This window comes from Diceros bicornis, chromosome 32 (genome assembly GCF_020826845.1).
Source record: "Diceros bicornis minor isolate mBicDic1 chromosome 32, mDicBic1.mat.cur, whole genome shotgun sequence".
NCBI lineage: Eukaryota > Metazoa > Chordata > Mammalia > Perissodactyla > Rhinocerotidae > Diceros > Diceros bicornis.
This window is the reverse complement of record NC_080771.1, coordinates 36,247,219-36,267,935: the sequence shown is the minus strand read 5'-3', so window position 1 is coordinate 36,267,935 and position 20,717 is coordinate 36,247,219. Positions and strand designations below refer to the sequence as shown.

The 20,717-nt window shown below is 47.6% G+C and overlaps 1 protein-coding gene across 1 annotated transcript in view; it reads left to right on the top strand.

The window, feature by feature from the left end:
- The first annotated feature begins 11,905 nt into the window (after positions 1-11,905).
- The window catches only part of KLHDC4 (kelch domain containing 4), a 49,061-nt gene continuing 40,249 nt past the window's right edge, over positions 11,906-20,717 (top strand). The window contains exons 1-4 of the mRNA XM_058528438.1: positions 11,906-12,070; positions 16,216-16,307; positions 18,995-19,073; positions 19,669-19,767. Coding sequence (XP_058384421.1) covers positions 11,972-12,070; positions 16,216-16,307; positions 18,995-19,073; positions 19,669-19,767 — 369 coding nt within the window. The 5' untranslated portion in view covers positions 11,906-11,971. The remainder of the gene's footprint in view (positions 12,071-16,215; positions 16,308-18,994; positions 19,074-19,668; positions 19,768-20,717) is intronic.

Genomic DNA, 20,717 nt, shown 5'->3' with positions numbered 1-20,717 from the left:
TAAATTAAAGGAAAGAACCAAGAATTTAACCTGCTTTTCCTTCAGAACTGTACCACCATAACTCCTCATAGTAGATGAGGCAGAGAGCCCCCTTAGAAGATCATCCAGCTGCTTGATGAAAACAAAATGGTAAAACTAGAAGATCATCATTCTGCAGCCCCCAGTGGACAGTGGGTATAGGGACTGAGCATCAATGGCTCCCAAAATCACAAAAAGAGAGACCACCAGAGTCATGTGCCTCCCAAGCTTAGACTTGTGTCCCCCCTAAATTCATCTGTTGAGGCCCCAGGACCTCAGAATGTGACTGTATTTGAAAGAGGTGATTCAGTTAAATGTTAGGGTGGGGATGTTATCCAGTCTGACTTGTGTCCTTATAAGAAGAGGAGATCAGGACACAGACACACACAGAGGGATGACCACGTGAGGACACGGGGAGAAGATGCCCTCTACACGCCAAGGAGAGAGGCCTCAGGAGAAATCATCCCTGCCGACACCTTGACCTCGGCCTTCCAGCCTCCAGAACCATGAGGAGATAAATCTCTGTGGTTGAAGCCACCAGTCTGTGGTACTTGCTATGGCAGCCTGAGCTGATTAATGTGGGGGTGTGGGAGGTGGATTCTCCAAGCCCAGAAAGGCTACATAGGGCCAGCACTGCATGCGGGGGCTGCAGGACCTCAGTCTGCGGGGGGTGCTGATGGAAGGGGCAGCTGGAACGGCACTGTGAAGAAGGGAGGCAAGGAGAGCATAAGCAGGGACACTTGCTACCAAGGGGACAGGAGCCAGAGCGAGCTCACAATGGGAACAGGGTCAGCCAAGCCACAGATGCTTGATTTTTTTTTTATAGACTTTATTTTTTGGAGCAGTTTTAGGTTCACAGCAGAATAGAGCGGCAGGTACAGAGAGTTCCCCTACAGCCCTGCCCTCACACACCCCGCCTCCCCGCGTGGACATCCTGCACCATGGCGGTACCTGTCACAATCCTGAGCCTGTATCGAGGCGTCATCATCACCCATCCACAGCCACCTAGTGCTGCTAAGAACAAGTTTCGTCTCTCTCTAGGTTACGTGTTGAACTTCCAGCACCAATGCTGTGTGGTAGGAAGGAGTTTGCTTTGTCCAGAGTAGATGAGGGTGGGAATGGATGCAGGGTGGCCACAGGAACCAGGAGAAAGGATGGTTACTGGGCCACTGGGCCAGTGGGGCAGGAGAGCCAGGGGGTGTGTGGCTCGAGTCAGGGCAGGGTCCATGGGTATAACCATGCTCGTGGACCTCTCCCAGGTACAGAAATTTCCTGGGCTGATGGGACCCAGCAGCCGAAGCAGGTCCCAGCTCAGGGGCCAGGAGGCGGCTGCAGCTCCTGGTAGGGCTGCCCTGCTGCATGGAAAGCCAGAGACTCAGTTTCTTTGTGCTCATTCCCTGATTTGCAAAATAAAGCAGGGGTATTCTGCAAACCCAGCGTGTCAGGGGGGAGAATGTGGGGAGCAAGACTAATGGCATATTGGTCTAGAATTAGTTGTATCTCCAGAGAAGAGCAGGGAGAGGGCTGAGCCGTGGGCCCAAGACGGGATGGGGGAAGCTGGCTCCTATCGCCCTGAACACATGGCATTGTCAGAGCCACAAGAGCTCATGCAGGGAGCGGTGACCCTGTGCCGGGCACCATATGAAGCAGCTCACCCTTCTCAACCTCCCTGAGCTCAGCTCTCGAGTCTGAAGGCACAGCAGCAATGCTCATACGCAGGAACCGCATGCTTCTCCACCCCAATAGTGTTCAGAGGCCACAGCACAGGAATGGGGACTCGGGTCAGGAGAATGGCCTGTTTCTCCCTGAAGGGCCAAGTGGCCCTGGGTGAGTGACTCAGAAGTCTGGTCAGTTACGCCCATCTTCTCCACGGCCCTGCAAGATCGTCACAGTTTGTCCTGTGGTCACTGATTCAGAGAAGCAATGCTCCTCACAGCGCTGGCCCGTCTCGGAGCCCCAAACGCCTTGGCCTCATTTTACAATCACAGTGAAACATGGATTGTCCGGGGGACGAAATCACCAACATTCCTGGCTCTGTGTTACCAGTGGCCCCTGAGCAAGGGAAACAGATGATTCAGTGTCCCCTTCGGCTCACAAGTGGCAGACATTTTGATTCTGCATCCCTTACCCGTGGTTTGTTCTGATTTTTTCAGTGGAACCCAATAACCCTTGGCAGTTGGACAAAGGCATCAGGGTTTGGGAGACAAGCCCTGAAGGAGGGCCTGGCCCTCAGAAAGATTTTCTCACAGAGAGATTCTCTCCTGTTTTCTAGAGTAAATGACTCATCTTGTCAGCCTCTAGATGCTGCATGGGAATGAGTCTCAAACGATGTCCCATCTCGGTGTGGCGGCTGTGGGGTCTGGAGGGTGGGCATCAGTGAAACACAGCTACCGCGAAGGTTCTGTGGGGAGACACTTCCCGATGCTCCTCCAGGCATCCCCGGGGTGCGAAAGGGCCACAGTCACAGAAGCAGGAAGGTGAACTCTAACTAATGGGACTCTCAAAAAAGCTTTAGTCCCTACTACTACCCAACAGATGATTTCTGTCCCAGAGAACTCTTCATCGTCACATCTCAGCCACTTGCAGGGCTGCAGCAAAGCCTGTGGTTTATACTAAGTAGTGAATGACTAATACTTGGAATCTTGAGAGCAAAGCAACCAGAGAGATAAGGAGGTCAGCGGGTACCCCAAAGAGGATGGGGGGAGGCCAGTATTGAGGGTGGGGGGGAGAATGCCAAATGAACGCCTCAGCCATCTTCATCCGTAGCCCCCAGGCATTAAGGAGACAATCGGGAGCTTCCATTTGGGGGTGTGTTTTCTCCCAAGAGCGGCAGGTGGGACTCCGTGGTGGGAGTTACACTGGGTTGGAGGGTTTAGGGTCTGCACTCTGAGAAGTGAGCCGCATCCTGCATGGGATCCCGGATGGGACCAAAGGACGTCAGTGGGAAACCCAGCAAAGTCCAAATGAAGCCTGGAGTTTGGCTAAAAGTCACGTCCCAGTGCCAGTGTCTCCATTCTCACCAACTTACCGAGGCTGAGGAAGATGAGCACACAACTCTCAGAACTATCGTTGCAACTTTTCTGCAAATCCAAAATTAGTCCAAAAGGAGAAAACGTATCTGGGGAAAAAAAGCCACAGGTGAAAGTGCCAGGAGGCTGGAGGAAGTGGAGACAGGGCAGGTGGGGTGGGCAGAGGGCAGAGGGCAGAGGGCAGAGGGCAGAGGGCAGAGGGCGGATTGCGGGCTAGAAAGCCGATGTAAACGCTGTGGAGTAGGACGTGTGGTTCTGTCTGCAGGAAGCGCAGAGGCCGGGAGGCTCTGGCTCTTTCCTGCACTTTGATGGCGGAGATGATAATGTTGACAGTCAGGAATACAGAAACGCAAAGAGTTGGCTCTACCCTGAGCCCTTGGAAATGGCCTTTTTCACCTGGCAGGCAGAAGGGAGGATTCTTTCTGTGCCCATTTGTTTTCGGAACAGTTGAGCAAACAGTAATTTATGGGTTTCTATAGACACCTAAAGGCACTGGGTGAGGTAATACCAGGGATTGCGAACGTCCCGTGTCTGGTTGGTCCCCTTTCCCCTGGCCGACCCTCTGTCTTTCTGGATTCTGAAAGCCTGGCAGACTCCACTGGGGCCCCAGGGCTCCAGCCACCCCCTCCTGCGTACTGTGTGCGTAGTGTGAAAACCAGCAGGCTCCGTTTCTTCCCTCAATTAGTCCCATCTGCAAAACTATTGCTAAACCGGCACTGAAGCCCCTCTTAAAAAAACAAAGAACAACAATGCAGCTTCTAACACATTATTCGTCTAGGAGGTAAGAGTGAATTCAGACACCACTCTCTTGAGCCATCTCCTACCCCGCCCAGCCTGCAGGTGAGGCACAGCTGCAGGGCTGCTGGGGACCAGTGACCTCTGGTGTGACCGCCGCAGCAGGCCAACGTCTGCAGCAAGGAAGGCTGCGAGATGCTTCAATTTCTGATGCCCAGGCACTTGACCATTCCTTGGCATCACGTGGCCAGCCCAGGGGCGCCGTCTGTGTGGAAGGGCTGACTTCTGGCGGCCACCTCCAACGTTGCTGGGCTCGGGGCTTCTACCAACTCCTAGTCAGTGTTGCATCAGCCAACGGAGCCCAGGGAAACGGAGGCCTGGTCGGCTCCACTTGTGGGTTACCCGGGCTCACCGCCACCCCACCGGCACCTCCACACGCTGCTGGGTTGTGAGGATGTGGGCAGTGGGGGAAGTTCACCTTTGAGGCTCCTTTCTCATTGTTGTGGGGCCTGCGTCCATAGGGGGGTATCGTCCCTGGGCCTGGCTACTGGCTGTGAGAGCTGGTGGTCCACTAGGACCCTGGCACAGCCTGTCGCCTCTAAAGAAGCTCCCTCTGCTGTTGCTGAGCCCAGGCCCCGGTCTGTGTTGACCTCCCATCCTTTGGCACTTTGGCCCACGTCCTCAGTCCAGGAAAGGGTCAGGCTGTCTCCATTTCTGCAGTGGCCAGAGGGGGCATACACTGCTGTGCTCTGGCCACCTGAACCAAGGACCAAAATGCTCTGATGCTGACAGAAAACAAGACATTACCTTCTACTTTCAAGAATATTGTTACCAAGTAATGATTATTATCACCAAGTAATGCTTATGACAGATGCCTTCAAGGGCTTTTCAAAGTCAAGGGTCAGAAATGGGGAGAGGTCGATCTTCTTTTTTAGTTCCTCCCCAAAGCATCAGTACATAGTTGTATGTTCTAGTTGTAAGTCCTTCTAGTTCTTCTATATGAGCCACTGCCACAGCATGGCTACTGACACACTAATGGTGTGGTTCTGCACCTGGGAACCAAGCCTGGGCCTCCGAAGCAGAGCGTGCTAAACTTGAACCACTGGGCCCTCAGGGCTGGCTCTCCTTATTGTTTTAACTGGCATTTCCCTAGTGACATATAACGTGGAGCAATCTACACAACTCATAAAATCATTAGCTAACTGAATCCTCACAGACAGAGGATATTTGAGAGACTGGGACCTCGGAGACCTTTTGACAGGACGTTAGGGGCTGGAGTAGAGTCCCATGAGGGAGGGGCCCGGCGACAGAGAAGGAGCCTGGGGGCCTCACAGCAGTTTCACAGGCATCACAATGTTGCACTGGATCAGCTTCCACCCTCCCTGGAATAACCTACTTGGTGTTTTTCTCTCAGCATTGCAAGTGTTTCCAGGGCCCATGGCTGCAGAATTCCCTTCTGCCCAGCCCAGGCCTTCCTTTTAGGCTAGAGCAAAAAATAAAAAGGAAGGAAGGAAGGAGGCAGGCAAGCAGACAGGCAAATACGAGAGATGAATCAGTGAGTGCCGACACCAGATTCGTTGATGGGGATGTTAAGGATCAGAATTAAAGGTTGGCAATGAGCCTGTCGCACCTCACGTGGTCAGAGTCCATTCGTAGGGAAGACAGGCTTTGCATCTCATTCAAAATGCGTCAGAACTGGCTTATCTCTCATTCTATCAACTGTAAATTTATTCATCGGTCCTATGTTCCTCTGCTTGACCCATCTAAATCTTCATTTTTATCTCGCTTGAGTTTTGATTTCAAATGTGTGTGGTTCTCAGTCTTTGGGAATGGGTGATCTTAGTACAGTACATTATACTAACTAAAACATTTGACAGACAAAACTGTTGCCCTCCTCTGACCATGCCAGATAAATGTTCTCTGTGTCCCTTTGTGAGTCACTTGGGGACTTTACTCATTCACCATTTATTCATAATTTATTAACATTTAACAAATAGTGCAACACTCTTATCCTGGGGATACAGAAGTGAATAAGACAAGGCCTGACGGGGATTAAAGTCTAGAGGAGAGAGATAGAGCACGTGGAGCATTATGATGCAATAAGTTTCTATCGTATTCTTGGGACCATTAGAGGAAGTGCGTTAATGGGAAAATCTTGACTTACCCTGAAATCAGATAGCATGAATGCCATTCCTGGCATGTCTCTGAAATACCAGCAACCCATGATCAATTCTCCAATCCAGTTTCCGCCTGCCTCTTACAACTTACCAAACCTCAAATTCTGATGTAGAAGAAGCGTTTGTTGCACCTCTTTTATACTAATTGCATCATTTTCTAGTCAGCCAAGAATAGAAGAATGTGGTTAGCACCGTGCCCAGAATGTAGGTTTCAGAACTGTGCTTCCCTGAAGGGTTAACACCTGGCCTCCTCCAGATGGTCTGAGATCAGAGGCATGTGGATGAACAGGGAGAGAAAAGAGAATTAGGAGGCTTTAGTGGGTGTGATCTATTTTATAGTCAGGCAGCTGGAATTTAAGGGGCTACCGCTATGAACCCTAAGACTATGAGATGACTGGGCTTGAAAATTGAGCTGGTTTCTGAGTTAGGCAGGATTAAAGAGCCAGATGCTCAAAATAGTGATATTATAGGGATTTTAAAAGTCAACTTACCTAAAGAATCATCAACATCTTCAACTATTTGGTCAAGGAGTTTTACGTTCTTAGAAACAAATTTAGCACTGGGGACAGACTTGCCCTCTTTAGAATACTCTATTTTCTCTAGTCTGTTGTCTCTGATCGCTGCAGGCAGGAAAGCCGACTTTGGGCTGTGTTTGGCGTCAAAAACGACATCAGTGGAGCCATTTTAAAATGGAGTTGGAGCTGCCTGTCCAGAGAAACTGCCTTGCTGTCTTGAACCTTGGACAAGGCCAAACCTTCGGACTGAGCCAAAACGGCCATAGTTTTTACAATTGTTTGAGAAGTCAATGGGAGGACGGACATCCTGATCACAAAGACTGAGGCTGGTGGGCTTTCTGAAGATAGAATCGATAGTCTATCAATGTTTAGCTGAGACTAGCTTCTGCCCCCAACCCCAATTAAAATTCTTTGTAATACAATCTCCCCTCCTTGCCTTTAAAAGCCCCCAATTTTGGGGCTGGCCCAGTGGCACAAGCAGTTAAGTGCGCGCACTCCGCTGTGGCGGCCCAGGGTTCGCTGATTCAGATCCCGGGCGCGCACCGCAGCACCTCTCGGCAAGCCATGCTGTGGCAGTGTCCCATATAAAGAGGAGGAAGATGGGCACGGATGTTAGCCCAGGACCAGTCTTCCTCTCCAAAAAAAACAGGAGGACTGGCAGATGTTAGCACCGGGCTGATCTTCCTCACAAAAAAATAAAAATAAAATAAAAGCCCCTGATTTTTACTTCCTAGTGGGACATTATTTGGGTTTCTACCTGAATCTGTGTTCTCCGAATTGCAATTCTTTGATTCCCAAAATAAATGTCTCTTTGCCTCTCATTTTGGCTCTTTATTTTTAGGTTATCATTCGGTAGCTTTAGGGGACCTTCCTGCCAAGACACAGACACGAACCTGGAGGCTCAGAGGGGTAAAACGCAAGGCTCATGGCCTAATTACAATCTGCCAGGCAGATGAGTGAAACTGTAACACAGATCTTTGCTTAATATCAGTCAGCAGGAAATTTCCCAAAAGGCTAAGATTGTTGTATGTGAGAGGGGATGACGATAGGTGACTTTGAGGTTTTCTTCTTATACTTATCTGTATTTTCCAAATTTTAAAAATTTGTAAATATTAATTACACACTGAAAAATACCATTTGAAAAATGAAGCCATGCCATAATATGGTAGACTCAGTTATTTGGACCAATCCTCTCATTCGAAACAACTAAAAAATGCTGGATAAATGTTGAAACAAGTCCTCTCAAAGGCTTCAGAAAGCTAACAAGGAGTAAAGAATCACAGAATCAGAACCTAAGTAGAAACAAAAAAATTGGGTAGAAACTGGGCCCTGGGATGGCTTTTGCTTCCAGGAATGAGCAAGCATTGCCACCTTTGACTTCGGTTTTGACAGCCTCAATGGGCAAGGGAAAAAAATCATCCAATCCAAGGCTGCCCCTGGTAGGATCTGAGGAGATCCCCTGCGGGTTAAGCTGAAATCTCAAGAGCTGTGCCTGCAGGATGAGGGGGAAGCAGAAGTAACTCTGTCTCCAGTACCTTGGGAACCACAAGGAAGTCACCTCAGTGCTGAGCTGGGTGGGGAGGCAAGATCCCTGAGATATTGTAACCACATCCCAGTCCTTCCTTAGATTTTCAGCCTAAATTTGCATCACCTAGGTTGTCAAAAAAAACCTTAAGCCACAAATCTGGACTCAGGATGTCATGACCTGGCAGTGCCCATGGTTGTCTGGAAGAATCAAAAGCCATTCCCCTCTGGAGAAAGATGATTTCACTGAAATCTTTCAAAGGATATTCATGAGCAGTTCTCCAAAAATAATGGACAGCATTATTGCAGCACAAACCGATTAAAGTACTTACTTTATTTAAGGAAATAAAAGACAAGCTCGAAAATATCCACAGGGAACAGGAAGCTATAAAAGTGACCTAGAGAAAAGAAATAGAACCTTTGAAAATATACCAATCATGATTAAAAATTATATGGAAAGGTTAGACAGATTTGATGGGGCCAAGCAAAGAATCCATGAACTAGTAGATAAGTCAGAAAGAATTATCCAGAATGCAGCACAGAGAGACAAACAGATGCAAAATGAAGAGGGGTTAAGAGACCTGGAAGGGAGAATGAGAAAGGATGGCATGTCTTTAATCGGGGCTCCAGAAGAAGAAGAGAAAGAGAAAGGAGCAACAGCATTCGCTGAAGAGAAAATGACAGAGAAATTCCCGGACGTGATAAAGCCGCCATCCACAGCTTCACGAAGACTACCAATTCCCAAGCAAGATAAACAAAAAGAAATTAATATCTAAACATATTTTAGTCGAACTGCAGAGTAATACAGATGAAGCTAAAGTCATAAAAGCAGTTAGAGGAAAAAAAAATACTTTCCAGAAAGATCTTTGGAAAACCTCCAAATGTCTAGAAACTAACACATTTCTAAGTAAGCCAGGGGTCTAAGAAGAAATCAAAAGGGAAATTAGGAAGCATCTCAAAGTGAATGAAAATCAAAACACAATGTATTAACATTTGTAGGATGCAGCTGAAGCAATATTTAATGAAAAATTGAGAGCACTAAGCTATTAGTTATATCGAATCAATGAATTAAATTAGAAATAAATAACCAAAAGATCTCCAAATAATTGGAAATTAAACAGCACACTTTAACCCCAAAGAGGAGAGAATTTTGCTTTCAGCCACACTGGAGCAACAAGACTGGATTCACTCTTCCCCTCAGACAACTAGACAACCAGACAAAATATATGAAACGATGATTTGATTTCACTTTCTCCTTCCTTCCTTATTCCCTGCTTCATTTGACAAGCATTTGAGGAACGTCATCATGTTTGTCTCATTAGAACAAAACCTGCTGGAAGCGGCGGCTGGGTCTTCTGTTTTTTATCTCATCTGTTCTGGAACAATGTTCACATGTTGTAGCATCCAATTAATGTTGGTAAACGAAATGATCGTCAGTCAGTTCAAAATCATGACCTCATTTCACAACACATAAACTCTCTTAAATTTGTATTTTGCTTTTTACTTTTCTAAGGTTTTCATTATTTCATTTGATCCTCCCAGGAATTATATGTAGTAGGTGGGCGAGTTTAATATTCTTACTTTCCAGATGGGAAATGTGCAAAGAATCACCTCATTTATATCTTACTTGGAAGATCTTTCCAATTACACTGCTTATTTGTGGTGAGGGTAATTAGAAGTTAAGTAGGTCCACAATTAGTATTTTTATTCTCTTCTGGATTTCAACTTGAAGACAGCAGAGGGCGCCTGGCCACACAAAAGTACACAGGCTAAAAGTTAATGATATAGTAGATTTAAGATAATCCATTAAAGTTTCAAAATGTGAATTTCATGAGAAAGGATGCTGTACTTAATCTTTTACTATTTTAGGATACTGGTCTCATTGTAAATGTTCTATTCTCTTTCTTTCTGGGCAATAAGAATTTGAACCCTACGTAAATCACCACAACATATAATCCAAGAGCCTTCCAATTTAGCTTCAAGATTCTTTCAGATAATAAAAATATTAAACCTGTGTCTACCAGATCCTTCTAAATCTTCCATGGGAATACGCTCCCCCTTTTGCAGCCCTTGAGAAGGGACCACTGTAACATATTGCAGACAGATGCAGTGTGACTGAAGGGCCATTTTACTTCAAGTGCACTGCCTCAAGGTTACCCAGTATTCTTAGGAGAGTATAAAAGGATTAGGTATGTTCTTAAAGTCTCTGGCACTAGAGAGAAAGTAACAATTCCTAGGCCAATAGTGAGGACTTAGACTTTTGTAGCTCGCTGTCAAAGATGATTATGCCTGGAGGCTCAGGAGCCAGGTGTCTGTGAAATTCTGCAGCTCCTTTCTGATCAGCTTCTACCTGGTTCTTGTTTTCCTATCATCACACGTGTTCTCCTAGTCTACAAGCTGTGCTGGAGATAGTGGCAGCTGAATCCTATTCTACCCTTTCTTCCCATAGTTTCCCCAAATTTTACTCTTCTTCTTAGAGAAGTAGGCTTCTGAACAAAGGTTGGAGTTGTTTGGAAAAGCATTCCTCTCTGGCTGCTCAGTGATTGGTAATCAACTGGATCTAAGGCAATTTCTTTAGGGCTGAGCCCTGTAGCGGTTCACTTACGAAGTAAGAAACTAGATCAATTCCTGATTCATGCTTTCCTTTTGCCAATTTTTCGCTTGTCCTTGTCCTTAATTTGTCCTCTTTCCTTGATTAGAAGCCCAACTATGACATCTTCCAAGTAGTAATAAGCATTTTCACTCTGTTCTCTCCAAACCATAGCATTCCATGTCCTACAAATGGTTTTCCCGTGTATTATGTCATTTGGTCAAATCCTAGAGTATAATTTCCTAGAAGGCAGTTTTTCTCAGGCTTGGTAAGCTGATTACCCTTGGAGGGGGTGTCATGAGCCCTGTTCTACTGATGGAGAAACAAAGTCCTCTAACACAGGATATCTGAGTGATGTGGGGCTGCTGAGTCGTGAGTCGAAACAGAATTTTCAGACACGAGCTGCTCATTCATTCGTCCACCTTTTTTTGTGTGTTCAGCACAGGGACAGAACCCATGGGCAGTAAAGAGCTGCAGTGCAAGGGTCTGTGCTGGGCATTATATACGATTTTAGCTATTCTACTATACTATAGAAATGTCAAAGGACAAAGTATTAGGTTAGTCTCAAAGATTAGGGCATGGTGGCAGATGAATGAGATATGTCCTTGCATTCCAAGGTACAGTATGCTTCAAGGAACACGGGGCCAGGAGATTAAGTCATTGATCATCTCCTGAGGTAAATCCCTTTGCTCCTAGCCAGAGGCAATTGAGTAAGCAAGGGCATGCGAGACTGAGTGGAATCTCATGGAAATTGTAAAACGAGTCATAAACAAGGTTTCAACCACGTGATGAGGACAGTCGCATAGAAAGCGCAATGGTAGGACCGAGTTTTTCATTTCAGCACAACATCCTCAGGACCTAACACAGCATCGTGGCATTTTGTGCCGGGGAAGGGATTGTCTTCACTTGGGGTCTGAAAATCCTTGGAAGTGTATGAACATCTTTCTGGCGAATGAAGCCACAGCAATCATTGTGAAAAAAGGTCCAAGGTAGAAAAAACGTGGGTCTACACTGGGCTAAGCAATTTGCCTAAATATAGTAAACACTACAGCCGGCCTTCCTGCCCAGGATCGGTAGCTCCGAAAACGACAGGGACCGAGTCCCCTGGGACAGCTGAGGACGGTCCGAGAAGACAAGGGGCGCGGCCTGGCTACTTTCAAGCGGACGCCACTCAGAACCGGAAGCCCCCATACCGGTTTTCAAGCACCGGGCAAAATTGGATCCGGGCTCCGGGGCCTGTCTACCCGGAAGCGTGCGCGGGGCGGGCCGGAAGTGACGCGTTTCTGCGCGCCGGCCGCGCCCCCGCGAGCACGCCTTGCCGATTCTGCAGCGCGCTGCTCCTCGTCTTCCTGGGAGTGCCGGCGCTGCTTGGGACCCGGCGCAATGGGCAAGAAGGGCAAGAAGGAGAAGAAGGGCCGTGGGGCGGAGAAGACGGCCGCCAAGATGGAGAAGAAGGTGTCCAAGCGCTCGCGGAAGGAGGAGGTGAGCGGGGCCGGCAGACAGGAACCCGGGCGCGCGTCCCCCTCCGCGCCCTGCCCTGCTCCTCTCGGCGCTGCTGCCTTCGTCCCGGGCCCCGCGCGGTGCCGGGCTCTGCTCTGCTGGGTGCTGGGGGGCCGGCAGTTAGTGTGGGGGACCCAGGGAGTGGGCGCGCCTCTGCAAGGGTGTAGTCGGGGAGCGAGGGCCTTAACTCTGAATCCCACTCCTCATCTTTGAGAAGAGGGTGAACGATCCTCGCGGCGGCCCCGAGCAGTGAGCGTTGTGGAGAAGGGAGTGGAACCGTGGGGCATTCCGTAATAGTTATGGTGACCGCCACTGTTTTCTTTCTCTCCCTCCCTCTTTCTCCGCCTGCCTTCCTTCCTCTCTCCCTTTTCCCCTCCCTCTCCCTCTCTCCCTCCCTCCCTCTTCCTCTCCCTCCCTCTTCCTCTCCCTCTCTCTCCCCCCTCTCTCCCTCCTCCTCCCCCTCCCTCTCTTTCTCCCCCCCCCCCACACACAGCAGGGTCTGCAGATGGATCAGGGGTGAACCTAGAGTTGAGAGTTGTGCTTTCTGCTGACCGTCGCTCCTGGGATCCCTAGCCTGGGGCAGTTTATAATGGTTAATCAGTGTTTGCTCAGCACTGTGCTGTCTGGACTTTAATCCTCACTCCAAGTGAGTTAGGTAGCTTTGGCGTCCCCATCTGACAGGAAACCAGAAGCTGACAGGTTCCACAGCTCAGGGTCACGTTGCTGTGAACCCTGTGAACCCGCGTGGAGCTGGAATTGGGCCAGACGTCCCCAGTCCAGAGCTCTTGACCACCTTCCTTTGCCCTTTTCTTCCTAAATATTCCTGTCTCCATTTCCTCATCTGTCTCTTGCCTCCCTCTGTCTCTGGGCTCTAATGTTCTCACGTTCTTGACCAGTTAAGTGCACGGGCTCTGCAGCCACAGGGTGTGGCTTTGAATTTCGTCTCTGCCGCAACTACCTGGAAGACCTCAGAGGAGCATGACCTCTCTGTGCCTTGGTTTCTCATGTGTGAAATAGGGGTAGTGAGTGCACTGCCTGGTAGGGTTGTGGCACAGGAAGCCAGTTAGTCTGTGTGGTGTCTTTAGAAGAAAGCTTGGCACTTGGTAAGCACTCGGTAACTAACTGTTCACTGTGATTTTCACTCATCTTCGTATCTCCCCACAGTGCCCAGTACTTGGATGACTATAACAGTAGCTTCCCTGTGGAGAGAGCCTGTCAGGTCTGGGACCTGGGACTTTGCATGTTATCTCCATTAATCTTCAAAACAAACCTTTAGTATCCCTGGTCATCTGATTAGGTCAGCAGAAGATAATCTGGCCCCTTTTTTTCTCTGAGGAAGATTGGCCCTGAGCTAATCCATGCCCATCCTCCTCTATTTTGTATGTGGGATGCCACTACAGCACGGCTTGGTGAGTGATACGTAGATCCGCACCTCAGATTCAAACCTGTGAACCCTGGGCCACTGAAGCAGAGCGCACGAACTTAACCACTATGCCACTGGGCCAGCCCCTGATACTATCCCTTTCTTAAAGTCAGCTGTGTCACGGAACATAACCTAATCCCGAGAGTGCTGTCTCAGCATTTCACGTCTGAGAGACTAAGGGGGGGGGTCTTGGGGACAGCTTGGAGTTCTGCTTTCCACAGAACTCGTGTCTCAGAGACCTGGTTGATACCTCACCTTCTCTTGGCTGTTGCATGGATTCCTCTCCCTTCTGCACTGTCCATGTTGAAGCCCCCGTTCTTCATCCTGGCTTCTGCCTGCCTCTCCAGCTCTTTCTCCTCGAGCTCACTCCAGCCACACCAGCTCTCTGTTAGTGTCTCAGATATGCCCAGTTCTTTCTGCTCCAGGTCTTTGACTCTCCCTTAGCCACATTCTTCTTGTGACTGGCTCATTTTTTTCTTTCAGCTTATTGTCACCTTGGAGAGGCTTTCATTGACTAGGCCACCTGTGCCACTAGCCCCCAGGCCAGTAATTGTGATGCTCAGCTGTTTGAGACGTGCTACTTGAGAGGAGTAGGAATGAAGCTCACCTGGCTCGTAGACCTTATTATAGTCTGGCAAGAATTTGTTCTCAGGCACGTGGAGAGGGTACTGGATTAATTGGCAAGAAGTGGAAGAGGTGGGAGTTGAAGCTGGTCACCCAGTGGCAGAGCCTGTGCTCCTAACGAATGGAGCAACCAAGCCTGCTCCCAACACAGACACCCTGGAAGCTCCAGTCCTCGTGGGAGTGGGCTGAAATGCATTACGGGCCCACCTAGCCTGGTGGGCGCTAATGCCAGCTTGCACCAGGACCGATACAGCAGCTCTTCCTTCAGACCTGCTGCCCCTGGTTCCCGCTGCTTCTTGCACCCACTTGTCTTCCTCTTCCCTTCTGCCTTAAGGAGGATAATTTCTTAGGTGAATGACAGAAGACCCAGAGCTCTCAACTCCAGCAGTCCCTTCTCTCTCCAGGTTTTTCTTTAATGTTCCAGTTGTTCAGTAATTTGTCTTGAGTACCCAATGCAGCGTGTTTTGTGTTAGGGATGTGGTGTTAGGGATTAGGACAGCTGTTAGGTAACTACCCACACAGAAGTGGCGGGACAACAGATGCTTCCATGGACTGCTGTGAGGGTGAAAATTGGTAGAGTCGCTTTGGACCCTGATTTGTCTAGAAAAGTGGAAGCTACAGCCTAGCAGTTACACGCCTAAAGGTTTACGTTGGAAAAACTGCCCCCAGCTAAACCAAGACAGGTACGAGAATGGCCATAGTAGTTTTGTTTGTAAAAACGAAAAATTGGAATTGACCCTGATGTGCATAAGCAGGATGGATAGAGAAGCTGTGTGGGGTGGTAGCTCTGCCACAGTGAAAGCAAATGAAGACAGAGTATCAAAACTGTTCATTCAGCAGTGTTGAGCAAAAAAGCAAGTTGCGAGAGAAGGTACAATATGAGACCATTTACATGGAATTAAGAAATGTAAATCAATCTATATTGCTTAGAGATACATAATGTGTAGTAAAAGTATAAAGAAATGCGTGAGTAATGAGCACCCCATTCCAGACAGTGGCTGCATCCAGGGAGGTGAAGGGGACACACACGGGGGAGATGGCGGGTGTGGTAAGCTGTTCAGACCGAGGGAGTGTGGTGTTCTGGCTAAAGGAACTGAGAAGAAGTCAGCGCAACCAGGAGAGTGAGGAGATGGTGTGGGACGTGAGGCTGGAGAGGGAGGCGAGGGAGGAAGAATGGTCTGGAAGTGTCTGTAGGTGCAGGAAGGACATCTAACCTACCCTCAGTGCAGAATGTGGAACCAGGAATGTGTGAGAGGGAGGGTGGAGGAGGGAAGGCAGGCAGGTGGGACAGATCCCAGGTCTCAGCATGAGCAAGTGAGGGGAGTGAGCATTCAGGAAGAGACTAAGGAGAGGAGCCCTTCCCCATGACGGACAGGCCATGCATCCCTGGGGTTGGGGCAGGGGTCACTAGTAAACGCAGGAAAACGGGCACTGGCTTGAGGGGGGTGGGGTAGGAAGACCAGGTTCTAGTGCTGCCCCGCAGTGCAAGTCAATGGGCACCTTAATTTCTAAATCTGTCTCTGCAGTTGTAACGATAGAGACCTTACACAGATTGGCTGAGTTGATAGTTGCCAAGCCCCCACCCAGCAGGTGCTGTTCTAAGCAGACTAACAAGTCTTGCTCGCTTGGAGCTTATATTTTGTTATTTTGGTGGGAGAGAGGTGGAAACAGAAAATAAATAGATGAGCAAGAGACATATCAGACACTGCCATACAGACAGCAAAGCAGGCTGACAGGGTGGCCCAGGCCTGGGTTTCCGGGGGTGGCTGGAGGTGCTGGCCTGAAGTCAGGGTGGGCTTGTCTAAGTGGAAGGCCCTTCGGAGGGAGCGTGAGGGTTTGGAATGAGCTGATTCCTGTAGTGTGCATGTGTCTACACTTCCAAGAATACTGCTCGTCAAGCTCTGAGTATTTTTACGTGTGTCAGATTCTGTGCCTTTAAAATGGAAGGAACATGTTCTAACTCATGGATGTGACAGGACCCTGGTCACGTCAGGTAGACGGTGGAAAGCTGACACAGACTTTTGGCCACGTAGTAGGATTTAAGAAAATGTCTCACGTGTGACTGCTTGTCTGCCTTTAGGAAGACCTTGAAGCTCTCATAGCCCACTTCCAGACGCTAGATGCCAAAAAGACTCAGATCGTGGAAACGCCCTGCTCTCCACCTTCTCCAAGGTAAGCGAGCACGGACTCTTCATTAGAGTTTCTGGCAGTTTCCTTTTCTTGTATAAATTGGAAAACTGCTTTAAATCGGCACCATGTTTTCATAAATAACCAGGCACTTGGGACGTTTTCGTCGTTAAAACGCCGTTCCAGATCAGCTCCCACAAAACTTTTTTTTTTCCACTTTCTTGTGAAGAAGGAGAGTGAGGCTATTCAGCTTTATTGTCATGCAGAAACATGGAAATAAGGTCTCAGCACAGCTGCTCCTCAGGGACATTGCACCAGGTTTGAAAACTCTCCAACTGGTGACAATTTGTGGAATCAAGTGTTATCCCAAGGAGCTTTTCTTTGGTTCCTAAGGTTATTTTAAAAGTGCCTATCACAGGTGGAAAACTTAAAGTCATGATAACATTTGAATTGTTAAAGGGAATCCATCCTTGAGATCTTTAAGACTTCGTATGCACAGCGCTCCTGAGGGAAGCCACTTTGAATGTGGATTGATTTTTTTGGGAGGGATGATATTTGAGAACTTTTCCTAAAGTAAAGTTGCCCAAAAAGACAGGTTTAATGCCACAATATAATTTGAAATGTTGGCAATTCCTTGGGTCAGCTGCGAATGCTCCCTGACAAAAGGGAGCAGTTTTTGGAGCCAAGATGTAAAAGGATTAAGACCTATTGGTTGGTAACCTTAGCAACTTCTCACCTCCTGCCTCTCCCTCTTATTATGGGGGAAAAAAACCATGACGATTACCAAGTTTTGTAAGTGTGTCTAGCCCCAAGTATTGCTCAGGTGTAATTTAATGGGGCAGTGAAGACGAGATGCTCAGCGCATTGGTGCTTCTTGGTGCCTGTGCATCTGTGACCCAGAGGAGGTGGCGGGTGCAGTCTGGATGGCAGTGACACTTGGGTGCTCTGGGCCTAAACTGAAGTGTTGTTTCTCAGGTTGTGTTCATTACTTTTCCACAGAAAATTAATAAGTGTTAAGTGAAAAAAAGATGCAAGGTCAAAGACCTTTGGCAAACACTGGTTTCCATTTTTTTTGAATTTTTTTATTGTGGGTAAAATACCTATAACATAGAATTTGCCATTTTAACCATTTTTAACTGGACAATTCAGTGGGATTACTTATATTCACAGTGCTGTGCAACCACTACCACCATCTATTTCCAAAAATTTTCATAACCCCAGACAAGAACTTGATACCTATTAAGCAGTCACTCCATTCCCCTCCCCCAGCCCCTGGTGACCTCCACTCTACCTTCTGTCCCTCTATGCCTATACTAGATGTTTCATGTGAGTGGAGTCATAGAACATCTGTCCTTTTATGACTGGCTTCTTTCACTTAGCATAGTGTCCTCAAAATTTGTCCACGTCGTAGCACGAATCCGGACTTCATTCCTTTTTAAGATTGAATAATATTCCTTTGTATGGATAAACCACATTTTGTTTATCCGCTCATCCACTGATGGACACCTGGGTTGTTTCCGTCTTTGGGCTATTGTGAATAATGCTGTAATGAACGTTGCGGTACAGGTATCTGGGTCCCTGTTTTCAGTTTTCTTGGCTATATACTTAGGAGTGGAATTGCTGGGCCATATGGTAATTCTGTGTTTAAGTTTTTGAGAAACCACCAGACTGTTTTCCACAGCGGCTGTACTATTTTAACACTGGTTTCTTTCCTGCAGAATTTCTCAGCTTATAAAATGTTTCTGTATACAATAAATCTCCAAGAGAAAAATAGTTTTCAGATTTCCCAAACTTACTTGACCTTGAAACGTTTTTTGCTTTTTTTAATTTAATTTTATTTTTTTAAACAGTTTTATTTATTAATTTATTTTTTTGTGAGGAAGATCAGCCCTGAGCTAACATCTATTGCCAATCCTTCTCCTTTTTTTCCCCCCCAAAGCCCCAGTAGATAGTTGTATGTCATAGTTGCACATCCTTCTAGTTGCTGTATGTGGGACGCGGCCTCAGCATGGCTGGAGAAGTGGTGCGTTGCTGCGCGCCTGGGATCCGAACCCAGGCCGCCAGTAGCGGAGCTCTCGTGCACTTAACTGCTAAGCCACGCGGCCGGCCCTTTTTTTTGGTTTTGGAATGAGTGTTATGGAATGCATCTTAGGGGACACCACTCTAGAGAAGTTTGAAAGAAGTGTGTTTTCCAGTGATTGGCCCTCCCAGTCACCGTCTTTCCTTACGTCCTACTGAAGTGGTCAGGGTGTGTTTATAATTTCCTTATAGCTATTCTTATGTCCTCGTGTGAAATAAGTAGAAATTATTTGCATTTTCTGGGTGGAAGGTATCTGGGATGGAAATTGAAATGCTTAAATACTGGACTTTTTAGAACAGTTTTGATTGTGATTTAAGTGGATAGACCCTTAGATAGGACAGTTCTGGAAAATTTGGCACATAAGGAGGAGCCTGGAGACTTCTCACAACCTGATGATTTTTAGCCAGATGCTGTGTGAGTAGCCTGGGTCTCGGACCCTCCTGGGAGGGTGAACTTGGGTATTAGTATTGTGACCGTGAGGCTGCTGTTAAGGGTGGTGCTTAGCTTCTCTTCTCAGCGCCAGGCTCCTCTTTCACAAAAGTTTCAAAATGCTCATCCTCTGTGGTGAAGCTCTGATGGAAAGGAGTGTGGCTCTCACACTGGGCATCAAGTGGTTCAGTTTGTATTGATCTGCTGCTTTTAACTCTTGCAGGTTAAATGCCTCGCTCTCTGCTCATCCTGAGAAAGATGAATTAATCCTTTTCGGAGGTGAATATTTCAATGGCCAAAAAGTAAAGTATTTATTTTTTCTTTTCCCCCAAATTTCCGTGGGTCTCATTTGGAGTAAAATTAAAGCAGAGATACCAAATATGCATTTGTGCTTTAACTCCCCTCCTGTGTGTGCGACCTCCTAAGCTGTCAGGACTGGCGTGCAACGTTGTCCTTGACAGGCCACCAGGATCCTTTAGTGACCTTTGCGGTCACTCCTCTTACCGCCTGCTTGAGGTTGCCCAGCACGCTGCTCATTCAGATTGATTGTTCGTGCTGTTCTTCCTCATGATGGGTTTCCACAGTTGTTTTGAGTAGGGAAAGTGCTGATAAATTGTGGAGCTCATTTTTATTTTTGAACAGGCCAGAAAGACCTGTATTTCAGAATTGTATATGAAATAGTTACAAAAGCAGAATTTCACCTTCCCTGCCAGGTGGAGAGACACTCTTTTTCTTTGTGTCATCATCCCAAAGGATCCAGGGGACCAGCTGTACGGTGCCCTGCATTGATACGATTTATATTGCTGTAGGAAAGCTAGTGGTGGAGACCCTTCCCCCTTACTGTCACTTGCGTGGAAGCATCATTTGTGATACTAAAGCTCCTCTTCCTTTCTACAGACTTTTTTGTATAATGAACTGTATATCTATAATATCAAGAAGGACACCTGGACCAAAGTTGAAATCCCCAATCCACCTCCGAGACGCTGTGCTCACCAGGTGTGTGTCTTTCTGTGTTGGGGCTTTACTCTGAGGATTCTGTTATGGACTTTCCGAGTTGGTGAATGACAGGCCACCTGGTACAGAGAGACCGGGCCTTGCACATCATCCCCGCTCCACTGTTTCTAAGTTGGACTTGTTACTAAGCTGCTTTGCACTTCAGTGTCTTTACCTGTAAGACAAGGAGAGGAGCACCTGCCCCTCCAGGTGGTGCGAAGATCATATGAAATAATCCAGATAAAAGTACCTAGTGTGGTGCCTGGTGTGTACAGTCAGCAAAGTGCTCCTTCTCCATTTGAGTGAGAGAGGCCCCTGTAGGTCCAAGATCTGGTGACTAGAAAGGTGAAAACGAGGCTACAGAATGTTCAGAGATAGGTGTGAATGGTGTTTGGAAAATAATTATTGTAGAATGAGATGAGTTATAACCGGGAATAAGGAAGGAGCAGCACATGCTGTTGGCTCATCATCACCCAGGAGAGCTCTGTCAGAGCTGTGATCCTGTCAGGGAAGGGTCCTTGTTTCAGGCTGCATCAGCTCCAGGAGGACGGGCACTTCGTCTTCCTCGTTCATTATTATAATCCAGTACTTGGAACAGTATCGGGGCTCAAAAAACAATTTGATTGAGTGATACCTCTTCAATTTGGAGAAAGATCATGGTATCTGCCTACTGTGGTGTCATTAAAACATCCCTCCACAGTCTGTGGTTCTCCTTTTCTGATTCTATGCTCAGGAGTAGCCTACTGATCTGAAATTGGGTCTGAGAGGAGGACCTGCCTGCCTGCCCTGCATGAACGTCTCGTGTACATGAAGGCTTGCGGGCATTAGGACTGCTTCATCTTCTGGAAGAGAGGAATGCACTTGATTTCTGGTTTAAAAATCAGATCTTCATAAGCTTGGATGTTAATAAATGGATCTTGAGAAGTCTGAGTCCATCGAGCCTACTCCAGTTC